General features: G+C 36.9%; 1 protein-coding gene across 2 annotated transcripts in view; it reads right to left on the bottom strand.

Annotated features, from left to right (window-relative positions):
* Positions 1–15,248, bottom strand: part of LOC150098870 (tetratricopeptide repeat protein 21B-like) — a 388,504-nt gene that overhangs the window by 65,047 nt on the left and 308,209 nt on the right. For both annotated transcript variants that reach the window (XM_090404953.1, XM_090404951.1), the window contains one exon: positions 7,366–7,479. In XM_090404953.1, coding sequence (XP_090261079.1) covers positions 7,366–7,479 — 114 coding nt within the window. The remainder of the gene's footprint in view (positions 1–7,365; positions 7,480–15,248) is intronic.

Consider the following 15,248-nt stretch of genomic DNA (forward strand, 5'->3'; position numbering starts at 1 on the left):
AATTTTGGTTATTTCCAGTTTAAAGACACTATTTACAAACAGATCTTTGGTTTAGCCATGGACAATCCTTTATCTCCCATACTGAAGAATTTATATTTGGAATCTTTTTGAGGAAAAAACTATCTCTTCATTCCCATTGAAACCTAGATTGTGAAAAAGATGACATCTTCCTAATGTGGAGTCATGGACCTGATTCTTTAAAGAATTTCCTAGACCATCTCAACTGTCAACACCCCAAAATCCAATTTACTGTAGAATTTACAGATTGATGGTGCTCTTCTGTTCCTAGATGTCAAACTCACTTGTGTATCTGAGAAATTAAAGATCTCTATTTACAGAAAACCTACTCACACCAATAGATATCTCCATGCACAGTCCCATCACTATCTGCCTAAAAAAATTGGCATTATCTCTATGCTAGGCAAATGTGCTTGCTCCCTATGTGAAGAAGCAGCAGATATCAACAAAGAACTTCAGTTTCTTCTTACAACCTTTCAGCAAAATGGTTATTCAAAACAAACAGTTAATAAGCTACTATTCAATCCACCTCCTCACCATACTGAAGATAGAAATAATGAAAAAAGGCTATATATCCCTACCATATATCAGTTCTGTTTCACCAAAGTTCTCAAAAAGTATAACATCCAGACTTCTTTCACTTCTCTACTTAAACTCCGCTCCTTGCTCAGTATATCGAAACAAAAACATAACAACTTGAAATATCCTGCCATTTATTGTATTTGGTGCAACTGGAGCATGCTTTATTTTGGCCAGACTGAAAAATCCATTGAATTACACCTAGAGGAACATAAAAGAGACATCACACATGGCAGAACTAGAGCAAATGCTCTGTTGAACCACATCCTGAATGCTAACGACAAAAAGTCTACTATTCGTTGCATTAACCCACAGCAGGTGTTCCCACAATTTTTGGGTGAGGAGACTGATGACGTCCTAAATTTTTTTAGTTACATAGAAGAGCTTAGGAGAGTTGGAGGATGGACTGATTTTTAGTTGCTAGTCTTGCTCAGGAGTAAACTGGTGGGAAAGGCCAAGGCGTTCTTAGATCACTCTCCTTTGCTAAGGGAAGCCTTGGATTATCAACAATTCAAACAAATATTGGTCTCAGAATTTGCTAGAAAAAGGGAGAGTTCCCAAGTATTGAAGGAGTTGTATAATTGCATACAGGAGGAGGGAGAAAGCGTATCTAATTTTCTGAGCAAAATTATGTCTATATCACAATCCATGAGGTTCTCGTTCCCAGAGGAAAAGGCCCACATGAAGTGGTTAACCTTCCAACAGTTCAGAATCGGATTATGTGATCGACTAAGAGAAGTGATATTTAAGAAAGGGGCCCAGGACCTAGATTTGTGCTTTAGCCTGGCCAGAACAAGAGAGAAAAATTATGAAATGGAACAAGCCTCTTCTCTGAGGGAACAACTAAGAAAGGGGTTAAGCAAAGAGAATGAGAGAAGTATAAGTGCGGTTATCGGTAGTTCAACTGAGAGAGATGATTCAGTGAAGGGAGAAGGGGTAAGAATGCAAACTGTTTCCTTAGCAGAGGTGAAAAGGGAATTGCCCCTGCCATTGGTAGAAGGTTTGATAGAGGGTATACCCTGTAAACTCCTGTTTGATACTGGGGCTCACATATCGGTAATCCCAGAAAATTTGGTTCAGGCATTCCAGGATGTAGCCTCTAATAGCTTTACTAAGTCAACCCATCAAGATAATGGGAATTGAGAAGGTTGAGCTTTTCTCAATCATGAGAGTGAAGGCAAGAATTTCCATACCATGCTTCCCTATCAATATCAAGCATGAGATGCTAGTCTTACTCGAGGCTGCAGACACTAGCAATCAAATCATACTGGGTATTGATTTTTTAGAAAAACATAATTTTATGTGTGATTATGCTAGTGGAACACTGTCCCTGTGTGGAAAAGAGTGCAGGCCACAGTGCAGAATGCAAGACCATGTAGGGAAGAGAAAAGCTTGAAGGTTGAATTGAAGGATTGGGAAAGGAAGTCCAGCATATGGAGGAATAAGCTGATCCAAGATACCAATAAGAACCTAAGTTCTGAGCAGGAAAGGATTCACATGATGGAGTTCTTCAAATCAATATTCCACAAGTATCCAAAAGTGTTCACAGAAGAGATCAGCTCGCTTTCTTGTACTAACCTGGTTCAACATGCTGTTAAAATCAGCTCTGATGTGCCCATATATGTGAGACAATATCAGACCCCACTAAAGCATATGGACGCACTCAAGAAATTACTCCTGGAATAAGAGAAAGCTGGAATTATTGAAAAATCTAATTCTAGATGGAATAGCCCATTTATCTTAGTAGAAAAGCCTAATGGTGGGTTAAGGTTTGTACTGGACCTGAGGGAAATAAATAAGGTCACAAAACCTATAGATTTTCCTGTGTGCAAGATTGAGGGCTTGTTGACTGGCCTGGAGGGAGTTAAGTACTTCTCCAAACTAGATCTGAACTCTGGCTATTTCCAGATTCCTTTGAGAGAGGAGGACAGAAAATACTTTGCCTTCACCACAAGATGGCAGAAGTATCAGCTGTGTCGACTCCCTCAGGGGGGGCCAGGAACTCAGCCATGAGTTTCAGAGCCTGATGAACTCTGTGCTATCTGATATGTTGGGAGAAGGGGTTATCTGTTTCCAGGATGATCTTCTAGTTTACTCATCTTGTATCAAGGAGCATAAGAGACTACTCATAGAGGTCATGGAAAGGCTTAACAGAGCTCAGTTATCTCTGAAGTGTTCTAAATGCAAATTTTTCCTCAAGGAAGTTGCGTATTTAGGCCATGTGGTAAATGAACATGGTATAACACCCACAGAGGAAAATGTGACTGCTATATTGGAGGCAAGAACTCCCACAACTATAAGGCAGATTAGGAGGTATTTGGGAATGATCGACTTCTACAGGAAGTTCATTCCTGAATGCTCCAAACTGATGGAACCTATAGTTAGACTCAAAAAGAAAGGAAAAAAAATTGAGTGGGGAAACGAACAGCAGATTGCACATCAACGCTTAAATCTAGCTCTAACTAAGTCGCCTGTCCTGACCTATCCCAAACTGGGTAAGGAATTTTATCTCTCCGCTGATGCTTCCAAAGATACAATCGCCTCTGTTGTAGAGCAGGAGGAAGGGGGGTTTAAGCCAATCGCCTTTATCAGTAGGAAGCTTTCATCTTCTGAGATAAGTTACTCGGTAATTGAAAAGGAAGCTCTTGCTATTGTTTATGCATTAAGAAAGTTCAGATATATGTTATTAGGACAACATCTCATCTTGCACTCTGATCACAAACCATTGTCATTTATATCCTCAATGAAGGACAAAAATCAGAGAATCATTAGGTGGGCTCTGAAGATGCAAGAATTTGATTTGGAAGTAAAATACATCCCTGGCTCAGCGAACATGGTCGCTGACTACCTGTCCAGATCTCTGGATGGTGTACATGATAGTGATGTCAGTCCTAGTAAAGAGGTGATTCTCCCTATATACAAAGAGAAGGGGGTAGGCAAGAAGGGAATCAATTCTTTAGAACAACAAGTATGGGATAAGTCTCACATAATAGAAGAGCAAAGGAAGGATCCAGTATGGGGGGGGGGGATTTATGAGAAAGTTTTGAGAGGAGAGAAGTCCCTTATTAAAGATTCTTTCAATCACACACTATACATTGATCCGAATGGTCTCTTATTGTCCAAACAAAGCATTACAGGGAGATGGAAGGACAAAAATCGTAGTTCCAGAGAAAATGATCCCATGGGTGCTATTCACCTTTCATGACTCTGACCTGGCAGGTCATCAACGGGTGCATAGAATGTGGAACAGAGTTCGTAATCGATATATATGGAAGGGGATGAAGGTAGATGTAGAACCGTATGTGACTTCTTGTCATTTGTGTCAGAAGAAGTCCAACATTGTGGGTAAGGCTCCCCTCCAGTTTTTCCCTAACCCCATGCGTCCTTTTCAGGCTGTAGCCATGGATATCATGGGCCCCCCTACCTATCACCAAGAAGGGAAATAGGTACATTCTAGTGGTCATAGACATGTTTCTCACGATATCCAGAGGCTGTAGCAATTAAGAACCAATCGGCCCAAACAGTAAATTTTTCAAGCTGATTATTTCTAGATATGGGACACCCCCAGACACTTCTCTCTGACAAGGGCTCCAACTTCACAGCTGAAGTCATGTTACAGCTGTGTAAATTATTAAGAGTAAAGAAACTGTTCACCACTCCTTATCATCCTCAAGGAAATGGAATGGTGGAAAGATTGAACAGGACCTTGAAGCTTACCTTGTCTAAAATATCTGATCTCCAGATCTTGAATTGGGATGTCTTTTTGCCTCACACATTATTCGCATGCAGAACTGCCCGACATACCGCCATCAGAGAAGCCCCCGCCGTTATCCTCTATGGTTCTGAGCCAACCTTCCCTGCTGATTTCAGGAATTCCCATGTAAATTCGGGATTTCCTGACATTGACGATTATCTCAATAGCCTGATCACCGATAATAGAATTGCATATGAGATGGTGTACGAATCCAGTGAGGCGTGCTCACAAAGGGCAAGAAATTATGCTAACAAATTGAGGAGATACAAGGATCCGAATCCCGGCGATCTGGTCTTGTTAGAACAGAATTCTATTAATAAAAAAGGGGGGAAGTTTGGAAGGAGCGCGGCCGGAGATTAAAATATTCAAGTAAATTCTAAAAAGGGGATTAATTTAGTATAGAAGCTAGCTTAAAACAAATGACGATCGCTCAAGGTCAATTCCCGAAGTGAGACGTCGTCACGTGAGAGTTTCATGCAAGCGAACCATAGCATGTTTGGGGCAGAAAATCACGACTTTAATTGGTGAGTGAGATTGACTCCAGTAAGGGGGGGGGGGAAGAAAAGAAATTGAAGAAGGTGCCGATAGGGACCATGCAGATAAAAGGGTTAGGAACCCCCACCCCACACACACACACACACACAGGGCTTTTTTCCTCAGAGTTTCTTCACGAAATCTTCGTATAGGTAACACGTGGTTTTCCTGAGTGACGGCATAGGAGTTATCTCCGTCCGACACAACAAGGAAACAAAGTGTGCGGGAATTCTATTCCGTATTCCTATAGCAAGAGATGAGGAATGCCGTATAGTTACAAGAAGGAAGAAACTGTCTATGTATCTCATCATCCAATACTCGTATCGAGGGAAAGAAAATCCATACAGAAATCCATGCCCACGTGATGAGTTCCATAGTGATAGAATAGAAGATCCTATGTGCATCCTTTATTCAAGCACGAAAGGTATAGATCGTGAAAACCAGGGTTCATCCTAGAAAGGTACTGTAAAATCTTGTATCAATTGAAATCGCATATAATTGCAATCATTGTTAATTACTGGACAGTCGAAGATATAGTAGGACTTTAGTACAAATCAAAGTAGAATGAGAGTAAACTAGTTTATTTGATGAGTATTCATGTGCTAGAGATTTATGTATGCGCATGGTATTTCATATGAGAGTGTCTTAAAGGTCAAATGTATGTATGGGCATAGAGCAAGGATAGTTTAACCTATGTTGTTTTGTTTTGTAAGTTAGATAAGGTAAACTGAATTTTAACATTAATGTCCATGGTATTATAGCAATATAGAGCATTCTGACTAGTATAAGGTTAAGTAAAGTGTTAATTTGTTCCAGGATTATACGTGTATATTTATGTGTATAAAATCTGTTATGACAGCATGATCGCAAATTCCCACATAGGATTTTGCCCTAATACTTGTATTTTGCTTGTGTAATTTTGGAATTTTATTCTTAGTATTGAATTGTGTTTTATATAACAGAAATTGAATTGTACCATGTTTAAGATCTTAAATAAACTTTTGTTCATTAATAATACAGTAGTCTGAAATTGCTGTCTAATGCACCACTTGAAAAAACGTACGAACCTAATCACGCGGGAAATTAATGTGTTAAGTTATGAGATAAAGGGTCATGACTGCTTAATAGTTTCACACTCAGACATATTTTTGTAATTGCTCCTTGTTTCCCATAATGTAATGCACATCTCCTTGCGGACATGTAGTGATGAGATCTTGATCCACCTTTGCTATGAGTTGCCAAGGGATGCACCGCCTTACCTCAGTCCTGAAGATATTTTCAGGTGCAAACTTTATTTGCTTACACTTGGATAAAGAATTAAACTAAATTTATTATGGGTATATAGTGATGTAAAAATACCAAACAAAATAACCAACATCAAGATTATCGATTAGTGATAGAATTAAAATACCTAATACGTATTCGGTTCAAATTGTTATTTTATTTTTTTACTTGTGAAAATCAATACCCACAGGCGAGCCGCATGTGGCCCACGGGCAGTGTTTTGGACAGCCCTGCTCTAGATCTTTCAATTCTATCTGGACTTACAACGTAAAATATAACTTGTACACTACCTTCAGGTAGTGTACAAGTTATATTTTAATGCAATTCTACTTGTGACACGGAATTTTTTAAAACAGTCATGTTTTAAACAGCTTTTATCTTCATTCTCATTACTATGCCTTGTCAAGGCTTATGCATCATAAATCAGGATTCTACGTTATATTCTTATTATTTATGTTAAATAGTTTACTAAAAATAATGTGAATATTCATCTTAAACTGAAAACATGACTTTATAATCACAACTCAGCCTAAATCTCCTACTTCTCTTTACCAAGTGTGATGACAATATGATCAAATATGATGAAGATCCATCTAAATTTTCACCAAGTTTGGTTTCAGTAGTTTCACTTAATTCATAAGTCTTCCTTTGTCATCTTATTCATCATTCATACATCTTTTCATCATCAAATCGAAAAATTTGACCAAATGTAATGTAATTTCCACTGTTTGGAAAATAAACCAACACAACAATAAATAGCAGAGCAAAAATGATGTTTTTTATACACTATTATAGAAATGTGCTTCAGAAGTGCTGTATAACAAAAGTATAGCAAGATGATTTTCACCTGCTTCGGGTCTCTAATAAGCAGGAAGTAGGCTCACAGCAAGCAAAAATCATCTTGCTACTTAATATAATAAAGAGGAGAGAAGATAACATTAAATTTTCTGCTTGAAAAGATGTTTGATCAGGACTAATTTAATGCCTTTTTTTAAACTCTGCACTGCACAATATTCAAACAGTAGACAAACAATGGAAAGAATTGTTGCTATTATTATTATTAATAAGTCTGTAGATAGTATTCTCAAACAACAAGAACAAAGAAATTATTTTCCTATACAAAAAAAAAGCAAAATAAATAAATATAAAATGCATACATGTATCACATATAAACCAAGAATATAAAATTATCTTACTCCAAAGTTCCAAATATTTTTAGCCACTCTTTTTAGCTGATTTCGAGCTCTTGGTGTTTGCTTCAGAATCATATATGCTGTAGCCATTCCCAATATTGCTCCAACATGCTCCCGCTGAAAAGCATTAAAAAAAAATGCATAGCATGTATACAACCAAAACCTTGACAATAATAATGATCACTGTTAATGATAATTAAAACCCTGTACTGTTATTATTATTATTATTGGGCACCTCCAGGGAGTCCTAAGGCTCATCGAGGGAAGGCACCTACTTTACAACTCTCTGTCTCCACTACTCAACCTCATTCACAAACCGCCTCATCTACACCAACACCATCTGCTGTCCACCATCACCACTATTATTTTCACAGACATCCATGCCCGTGGCAGGATTCAAACCCACAGCCTTCTGGCTGGAGAGTGGATACACTAACCACTCGGCCAACCAGGCCGGCCATATAAATCTCATATATTGAATCAAAAGTTTATGCAATACCAGCAGCTACAGTTTTATCTGCAATGGATCACATAGGATTCAGAGGAATAATGCCAATAATATTTATTAAATTAATCTTTAAAAAATTGGAGACAATTTGGAGAAAAAATGAAATTAAAAAAAAAAAAAAAAAAACAGTGAGTACTTGCTAGATTTCTCTTCCAAACATGAAAGTCATCATTATTATCATGAAACTCTGAAACTAGTAATTATTATCATTGTGTTTCAACATAAAATGTGCATAACTCACTTGGAGAAAGTGTATAATCAACAAGAAAAGTCTTAAATTAAAGTTGCTGAAAAATCATATTCTTGTTTACTCCCTTATCCAAGTGTAAGCAAACAAAGTTTGCATGTGAAGTATCTTCGATTAGCCTACTTGCATATGGAGACAAATGACTTCAATTTGTTTTCTGACTGAACTTAGTTTGCTTATACTTGAATAAATGAATTAAACAGGAATATAATTTCTTGGCAACTTTAATTTAATGCACACCCAAGTGAAAAAACTTTCCACAACTTGCTCTAATCCAGAGTATTTTAATAATAAGGTGTTACACCTTTTTGTTACGATATGGGAATTATATGATTTTTGCATTACTCCAACCTTGGTATCACCTTTGGACCTGACTACCACTGATAATATTTAATAATGTTTGTCTTTGGGCTTGATTCCAGGGAGAAAAGCAGTTCTTCTTGGTGGGAGATCTTTACCTGTCATTGAGAAGAGCCACTGATGAGAATTTAGGAGTGATCCTTTTGGGTTACTCAGACAGAGTTTTTGGAGAGGTAATATCTGCACTTAATCTCAGTTTTAATCATTTTCATCTTTGGGACTGATTTTGTGGAGTAGAGTAGTTCTGTTAGGTGGCAGGTTTTTGTCTACTGCTGAGTGGACCTACTGATGAGAATTTGATGAGTTCGGGAGTAATTCATTTGGGTCACTCTAAATCTCACTCTAGATCACTCAGTTTTAGGAAATGTACACCCACACTTTAACAATACCTTAATAAAGGCTGAAACTGGTCTGGGTATTGGCCTTTCCCATAATGCATAGCAATAGACACACCTGAAAGGATACGTGCTTTGCATTATGGGAAACTAAGGCAATTAATGTGAAGTCATTAGCTTCTATATACAAGTAGCCTAGTTCGTGAACATACTTCACACACAAACTTTGCTTATGCCTGGATAAAGGATTAAACAAGAATATAATTCTTGGCATATTTAATTTAATTTTCTTACTGTGTAATCTATTTCCATATTTAATTTGCCATCTTCACTAAAAATTGTGCCTAAAGAGCTGAAGTATTTTACTTGTTCTATAGATTGCCTCACTGAGAGTGCATATGTTCCTGGCTATTTTTATATTTTTGGATTTTTTATTTCTGATCTTCATGCTAAGTTTCTTACAGCTATTATTCAATTTAGTTAAAGAATCCTGGAGACTTGCAATGGACTGTTTTAGGTTCATATACATCAGACAATGAGCTAAGTTTAATATTTCAAATTCTGATATCAGGTTAAATGCCATTTCTTTCATAATGTGATCCATATGGATGATACACAAAGTGAAGATAGAGTGCACCCTTGTCTTACACCTGAGTTTACATCAAACCATCTTCCTGTATTTCCATCAATTCTAATTGCTGTCAGCTGAAATATAGATGTATATCACCATCATCATCATCAAATTCCTGACATGTACCCACAAGGGGGTTTACAGGATATGATAGTACTACATGAAAAAAAAAAAATACATCATTACTAACTTCCTATCTACAATTTTCCTCCAAATCAGTCTGTTACTTGTCAAGACCCCCAACATTACCAGATCTTATATTTCTATCGTCTAAGACACTTTGTACCGTATCAATCCACCTATATCAGTCTGTTACTTGTCAAGACCCCCAACATTACCAGATCTTATATTTCTATCGTCTAAGACACTTTGTACCGTATCAATCCACCTATATCTTGGTCTTCCTCTGGGTTGTTTTCCTACCAACTTGGCAGAGAACACTTGTTTTGCTAATCTTTCCTCGCCCATTCTGTTTAAGTGACCATATCACCTGAGATTAGCTCTGCTAATGCATTCCTGGATGCTGATAATGTCAAGTTCTTTCCTAATATCGTCGTTTTTTAATATGATATTGCCATTGATGCCATCTGTTCATGCCTCTAATCTTTCTCAGGACTCTCATATCTGCGGTCTCTAGTCTTTGGTCAAGTGTTTTACTTCTGACCAGCTCTCAGATCCATAAGTTAAAACTGGTTTGAACACTGTCTTGTATACAGCTAATTTAGTGTTCTGACTAATTTCTCTTTTATTCCTTATATATTTTTTATTCAATTGACTTCCTACCATACCAGCTTTGTTGATTCTGTTGTCTATTTCCATATTTAATTTACCATCTTCACTTTTACCATTTTCATTTTTAGGCACTAAAAATCGTGCCTAAGTAGCTGAAAAGTTTTACTTGTTCCACAGGTTCTCCGTTCAAAACACAGTTGACATTTTCAACGATTCTACCTATTTTCATTGTCTTTGTCTTTTTATTGCTGACCATCATACCATATCTATTACAGCAGTTATTCAATTTAGTCAGGGAATCTTGCAAACTTGTAGCAGATTTATTTAGGAGTATAACATCGCCCACATAAAGCAAAGTGCTGACATTAACATCTCCAATTCTGATATCATGTTTAATACCACTTTTATTCATAATGTGATCCATATAGATAATGAATAACAGAGGGAATACTGTACATCCTTGTCTCACACCAGATTTAACATTAAACCATCTTTCTATACTTACTTCAATTCTAACTGCTGACTTGCAACTCAAATAAAGACTAAGTATTGCTTGATATAATGTCCCAATGACACCATATAACTGTAGCGTATTGAATAGCTTCTTTCTTGGCACCTTGTCATATGCCTTTTCCAGATCGGCAAAACTTAAATACAGATCTTTGTTATATTCCCATGCTTTCTCAACTATTTGTCGTAAAGTGAAGATCTGATCCTGACAGCCTCTATTTGGCCTGAATCCAGCTTGTTCTTCACCAAGCTTTTCTTCCACAATTCTTCTCAACCGTTTCTCAAGTATACTGGAATAAATCTTTTCGGGACACTCAGTAGGGAAATACCTCAGTAATTCTCGCATTCAGTTTTATTTCCCTTTTTACATATGGGTACTATTAGAGCTCTACTCCAATCATCAGGAATTTGTTCCTCTATCCAGGCCTTCTGAACTATGCAATGCAGCCACTGTTAAGACTTTTATACCACCATATTTCAGTATTTCTGGTCGAATATCATCTACTTCTGCTGCCTTTCCATATTTCAAGCCTTTGATGGCTTTTTGTACTTCAAGTATGGATATGTATTCCTGACTGTATGCCTGTTGAGTGTTTTTTACCACTGTGCTATCCCTGCTTGTTTCATTTAGTAATTTTTCAAAGTAATTACTCCATACTTCAAGGATATCTTTTTCTCCTGTTTTCATGTCACCTTTATCATCTCTAACTTTTACAGCACTCTTTCCTCCATTTCTAAGCTTCTACAACAACCTCCAGAATATCTTACCACCTTCTTGGTATTTATTTTCTATGTTCTTGCCAAAGTCCTCTCATGACTTTTGTTTAACTTAACACTAGTTTTACACAGTGTTTAGCTTTCTTACATTTGTCTGTGTATTCTCTAAGAGCACAAGCTAACTTATTTGCCAGGACCTTTTGATATGCTTTCTTCTTTTCCTTCACTGCCTCTCTAACTTCCTGTGTCCACCATTTTTCTATCCTTGCAGAGAACTTCACCACATGCCTCTCTAGCTGAATCAATCAGAGTTTTCTTCAAGGCTTGTCACTGAATCTCCAAGGTGCGGTTCCTGTTCTCAAACTCTTTAATTTTTTTTCAATAATCTTTGTGTATTTTAGTCTACAGTTCACATCTGAGAGCTGCTCAACTTTTATTCGCTTTAAAACTTTATTCCATGTTATTCTTTTCAATATGAAATTCAGTTTTATCCTGCTCAAGACTAAATAGTGATCACTTCCAATTTCAAATCCTCTGTACACTCTGGTGTCCTGCACCAGGGAGAAAACATCACTATCAACAATAACATAGTCAATGAGACTTTTCTTAGTCCTTGCCTCTTCTCTCCATGTGAATTTGTGCACATTTTTATGTTGGAACATGGTGTTAGTAATAACCAGTCCATGTCCTGAGCAGAAATCCAACAGATATTTGCCATTATTATTAGCTTTGCTCTTTTCTCCAAATTTTCCCAAAATATTTTTGTATGTCTGACAATCACTTCCTACTCTGCTATTTATATCCCCAACAAGGACCAACTTTTCCTTTTTCATTGTGTCAGTAGCTTTCTCTAGAGCCTCAAAAAATTCCTCCACTTCTACCTTAGTAGAGCCTTCTGTGGAACCATAGGCACAAATAAATCTCATTGTCCAGGTCCCCATTCTGATATTTGCCCACATCATTCTACTTGAGACTGCCTGCCATTCAAGAAGATTAGCCTCATATTTTGTGTTGAATACTATGGCTACTTCTTCTTTTCCTTGATTTTCATTGTCTGAATATAACATTTTGTATTTATTGCTCAGAAAGATCTCACCAGTGTTTGTCTTTTTTGTTTCAGTCACCCCTATTATGTCGATCTGGTACTTATCTAATTCCTCAGCTAGCTCCATTTCTTTGCTATTCAAGAGTCTTATGTTGATAGTACCGATCTTTAATTTAATGATGTTGAGTTGGGGTGTGATTTCAGATTCGTTCCAGTAGCTGACCTTTCGATGTTCGTCCTGGTTCCCTGTTGAAAACAACGGGGGCCTTGTTTAACCAGGCGACACCCCAGCCGGCATGAAATTTTGTCGTGTGGTACCATCATTTTTTATATTGGATTAAGCCAATAAGGATACAATTTTGTCAGTTAAATCCCAAATTTCCAGCCCATCCTCGTTCGTTCAGTCTCCAGATAGATACCCAACAGGGTGCACCACGAGAAGGTGAGGATTGGACATTAGGTCAGAAGCCCTAGCCAGTTCTCCGCATTCCTTTAAAGGCTATGTGGAGGTCTCTTGTCAGTTATACAGCTTCGACCCTTAGCACGCCATATAGATGCATATAGTGTATATAATATGGAATAAAATATGTATATAATGTATATAATATGGGATAAATGAAACATTATATAATGTATAATGTTTCATTTCAGAGTTGTCTTAGCTCATGCTACTTAAAAGACATTATAAATTAAAGATGCCAAGAAATTATATTCTTGGTTTAATCCTTTATCCAAGTGTAAGCAAACAAAGTTTGCACCGAAGTAATTTCAGGACTGGGCAACCCCTATATAGAAGCTAATGACTTCATATCACTTGCCTTAGTATCCCATAATGCAAAGCACATATCATTACAGGCATGTATAATGCTATGCATTATGGGAAGGGTCATTACCAAGACCAGTTTCAACCTTTATTGAAGTCTCATCAACGGGAGCCAGACCCAGAAGTGATACCAAAGTTGAAGGATAAAGGATGAAAATATGAATATAATTTCTTGACATCTCTAATTTATAGTACAACCAAGTGGAAAAACTTCCATCATCTATCTTTAATCCAGAGTATTTTAGTAATAAAGAGTGACACCTTTTGGCGAATTGTATATGGAAATATGACTTCTGCATTATTTCATTAGCTTCTATATGAGGCAGATTGAGGGGGGAACAATCGACTGTGAGATGCGGTGATTGATTCATTCAATCCAATACCCTTGGAGGGTAATGGATGGCAATGCTGTAGCCAATGAAGTTCTAACTGAGGCTCAGCTATTACTGTTACCCTCCTGCCATGATCAGAGCTTTAATTGCTCAATAACACCTTATCCCTACACTGTCCTCTACAGATAACGGGGAATATGAAAAGCATTCTTGCTTCGCCCCTTTAAGCCAGTCCTTATAAGGATAAGGAGCTTCTATATACGAGTTGCCCAGTCCTGAAATTAGTTCAGGTGCAATCTTTATTTGCTTACACTTGGATAAAGGATTAAACCAAGAATATAATTTTTTGGCATAGTTGATTTATAGTATCACTAAGTGGAAAAACTTCAAATAATACTTAAAAGACAGTGCTTCCTATGCACCTATATATATTTGCCTTTTATTAAGGATTTTTTGATTATAGTTTCACTGGCCTGACAGCTATTTCAAATCATTGGTTCTCATCAGAGATCAGACAGAAACCTTAAGAGGACAAAAGCTCTTAATCAATGCCAAAGCAATTATGTGTCAGAAAGTTGTGTTTTTCATATGCATGGTCTATGACAGGGGTAGTCAAGGTTTCTAGACCTAAGAACTATATAGGTACAAAGATATCCATAAACATCAGATGTTTGTGAGCCATGAGATATTTTCTAAAAAAATTAATTATTAAAAATAACTATAAATTTATATTTATATTTAAATATTAAATATACACTATATAGAATAGAATAGATAAAATAAGAAGAATACTTCTGTTTCAGCTGACTGAATACCAAATCTTTTTACTGATTTGGCTGAAGCTGAATATTTGAAAAGCATGCCAAATTAGCTAAAAATACCAAAGCAAAATCGAATATTCAGTGCACCCCTACTTTAATACTAACTACTTGATGAAATGTGTTATAATATTATTAAATGAGTACTGTTCCTTCCTAAAGAGAGAGAGAGAGAGAGAGAGAGATGTATGAAAAACAATACATACATACATACAAGGAACATATCATCCATTTCCTTTCAGTCACTTTTCATCCTTTCTAGGAAGTAAGGTGTACAGAGTAAGGACTATAAGGAATTAGCTTATTCCAGGGGTCTTCAACCTTTCAGACTGTGTGGGCTGCATTAAAAATTTCAATGAAACCTGCAGGCCACTAAGCTATACTGTGGTATTTAGAATTGTAAGATGCTTTCCAGATTCGCAAGGAACCTGTGCATTTGATACTTTATATAAAATCCTATAAAAATAAACAAACTCAGCTTTAAGAGTGTAGGTAGTGCAGGTTCATGATAAGTAAATACAATCAATATTTGAAAAAAAGATAATTTAATGAAGAAAACATTCATTTTTTACAATGTCAATGGGCAACTTGGCAATGTTTTTCCTTGACCAGCTTGCCAATGTTGGCATCAATATTGGAAGTCACTATGCACAGAGTATTCTCAAGATGTTGGTCCGTAATCTGAGTTCTTGTCTTGGACTTCACATGCTTCATTCTGGAGAAGAACTGCTCACATAAGTATGTGCTTCCTAACAAAGCGCATATCTTCAAAGCATGCTGGCGAAGATTGGGGAATGCATCCTCAGAAATGTAGCCTTTGTATAAAAT

The sequence above is a fragment of the Typopeltis vanoorti genome, chromosome 15 (assembly GCF_054136105.1).
Source record: "Typopeltis vanoorti isolate ZY-2024b chromosome 15, IOZ_Tvanoo_1.0, whole genome shotgun sequence".
Classification (NCBI taxonomy): Eukaryota; Metazoa; Arthropoda; class Arachnida; order Uropygi; family Thelyphonidae; genus Typopeltis; species Typopeltis vanoorti.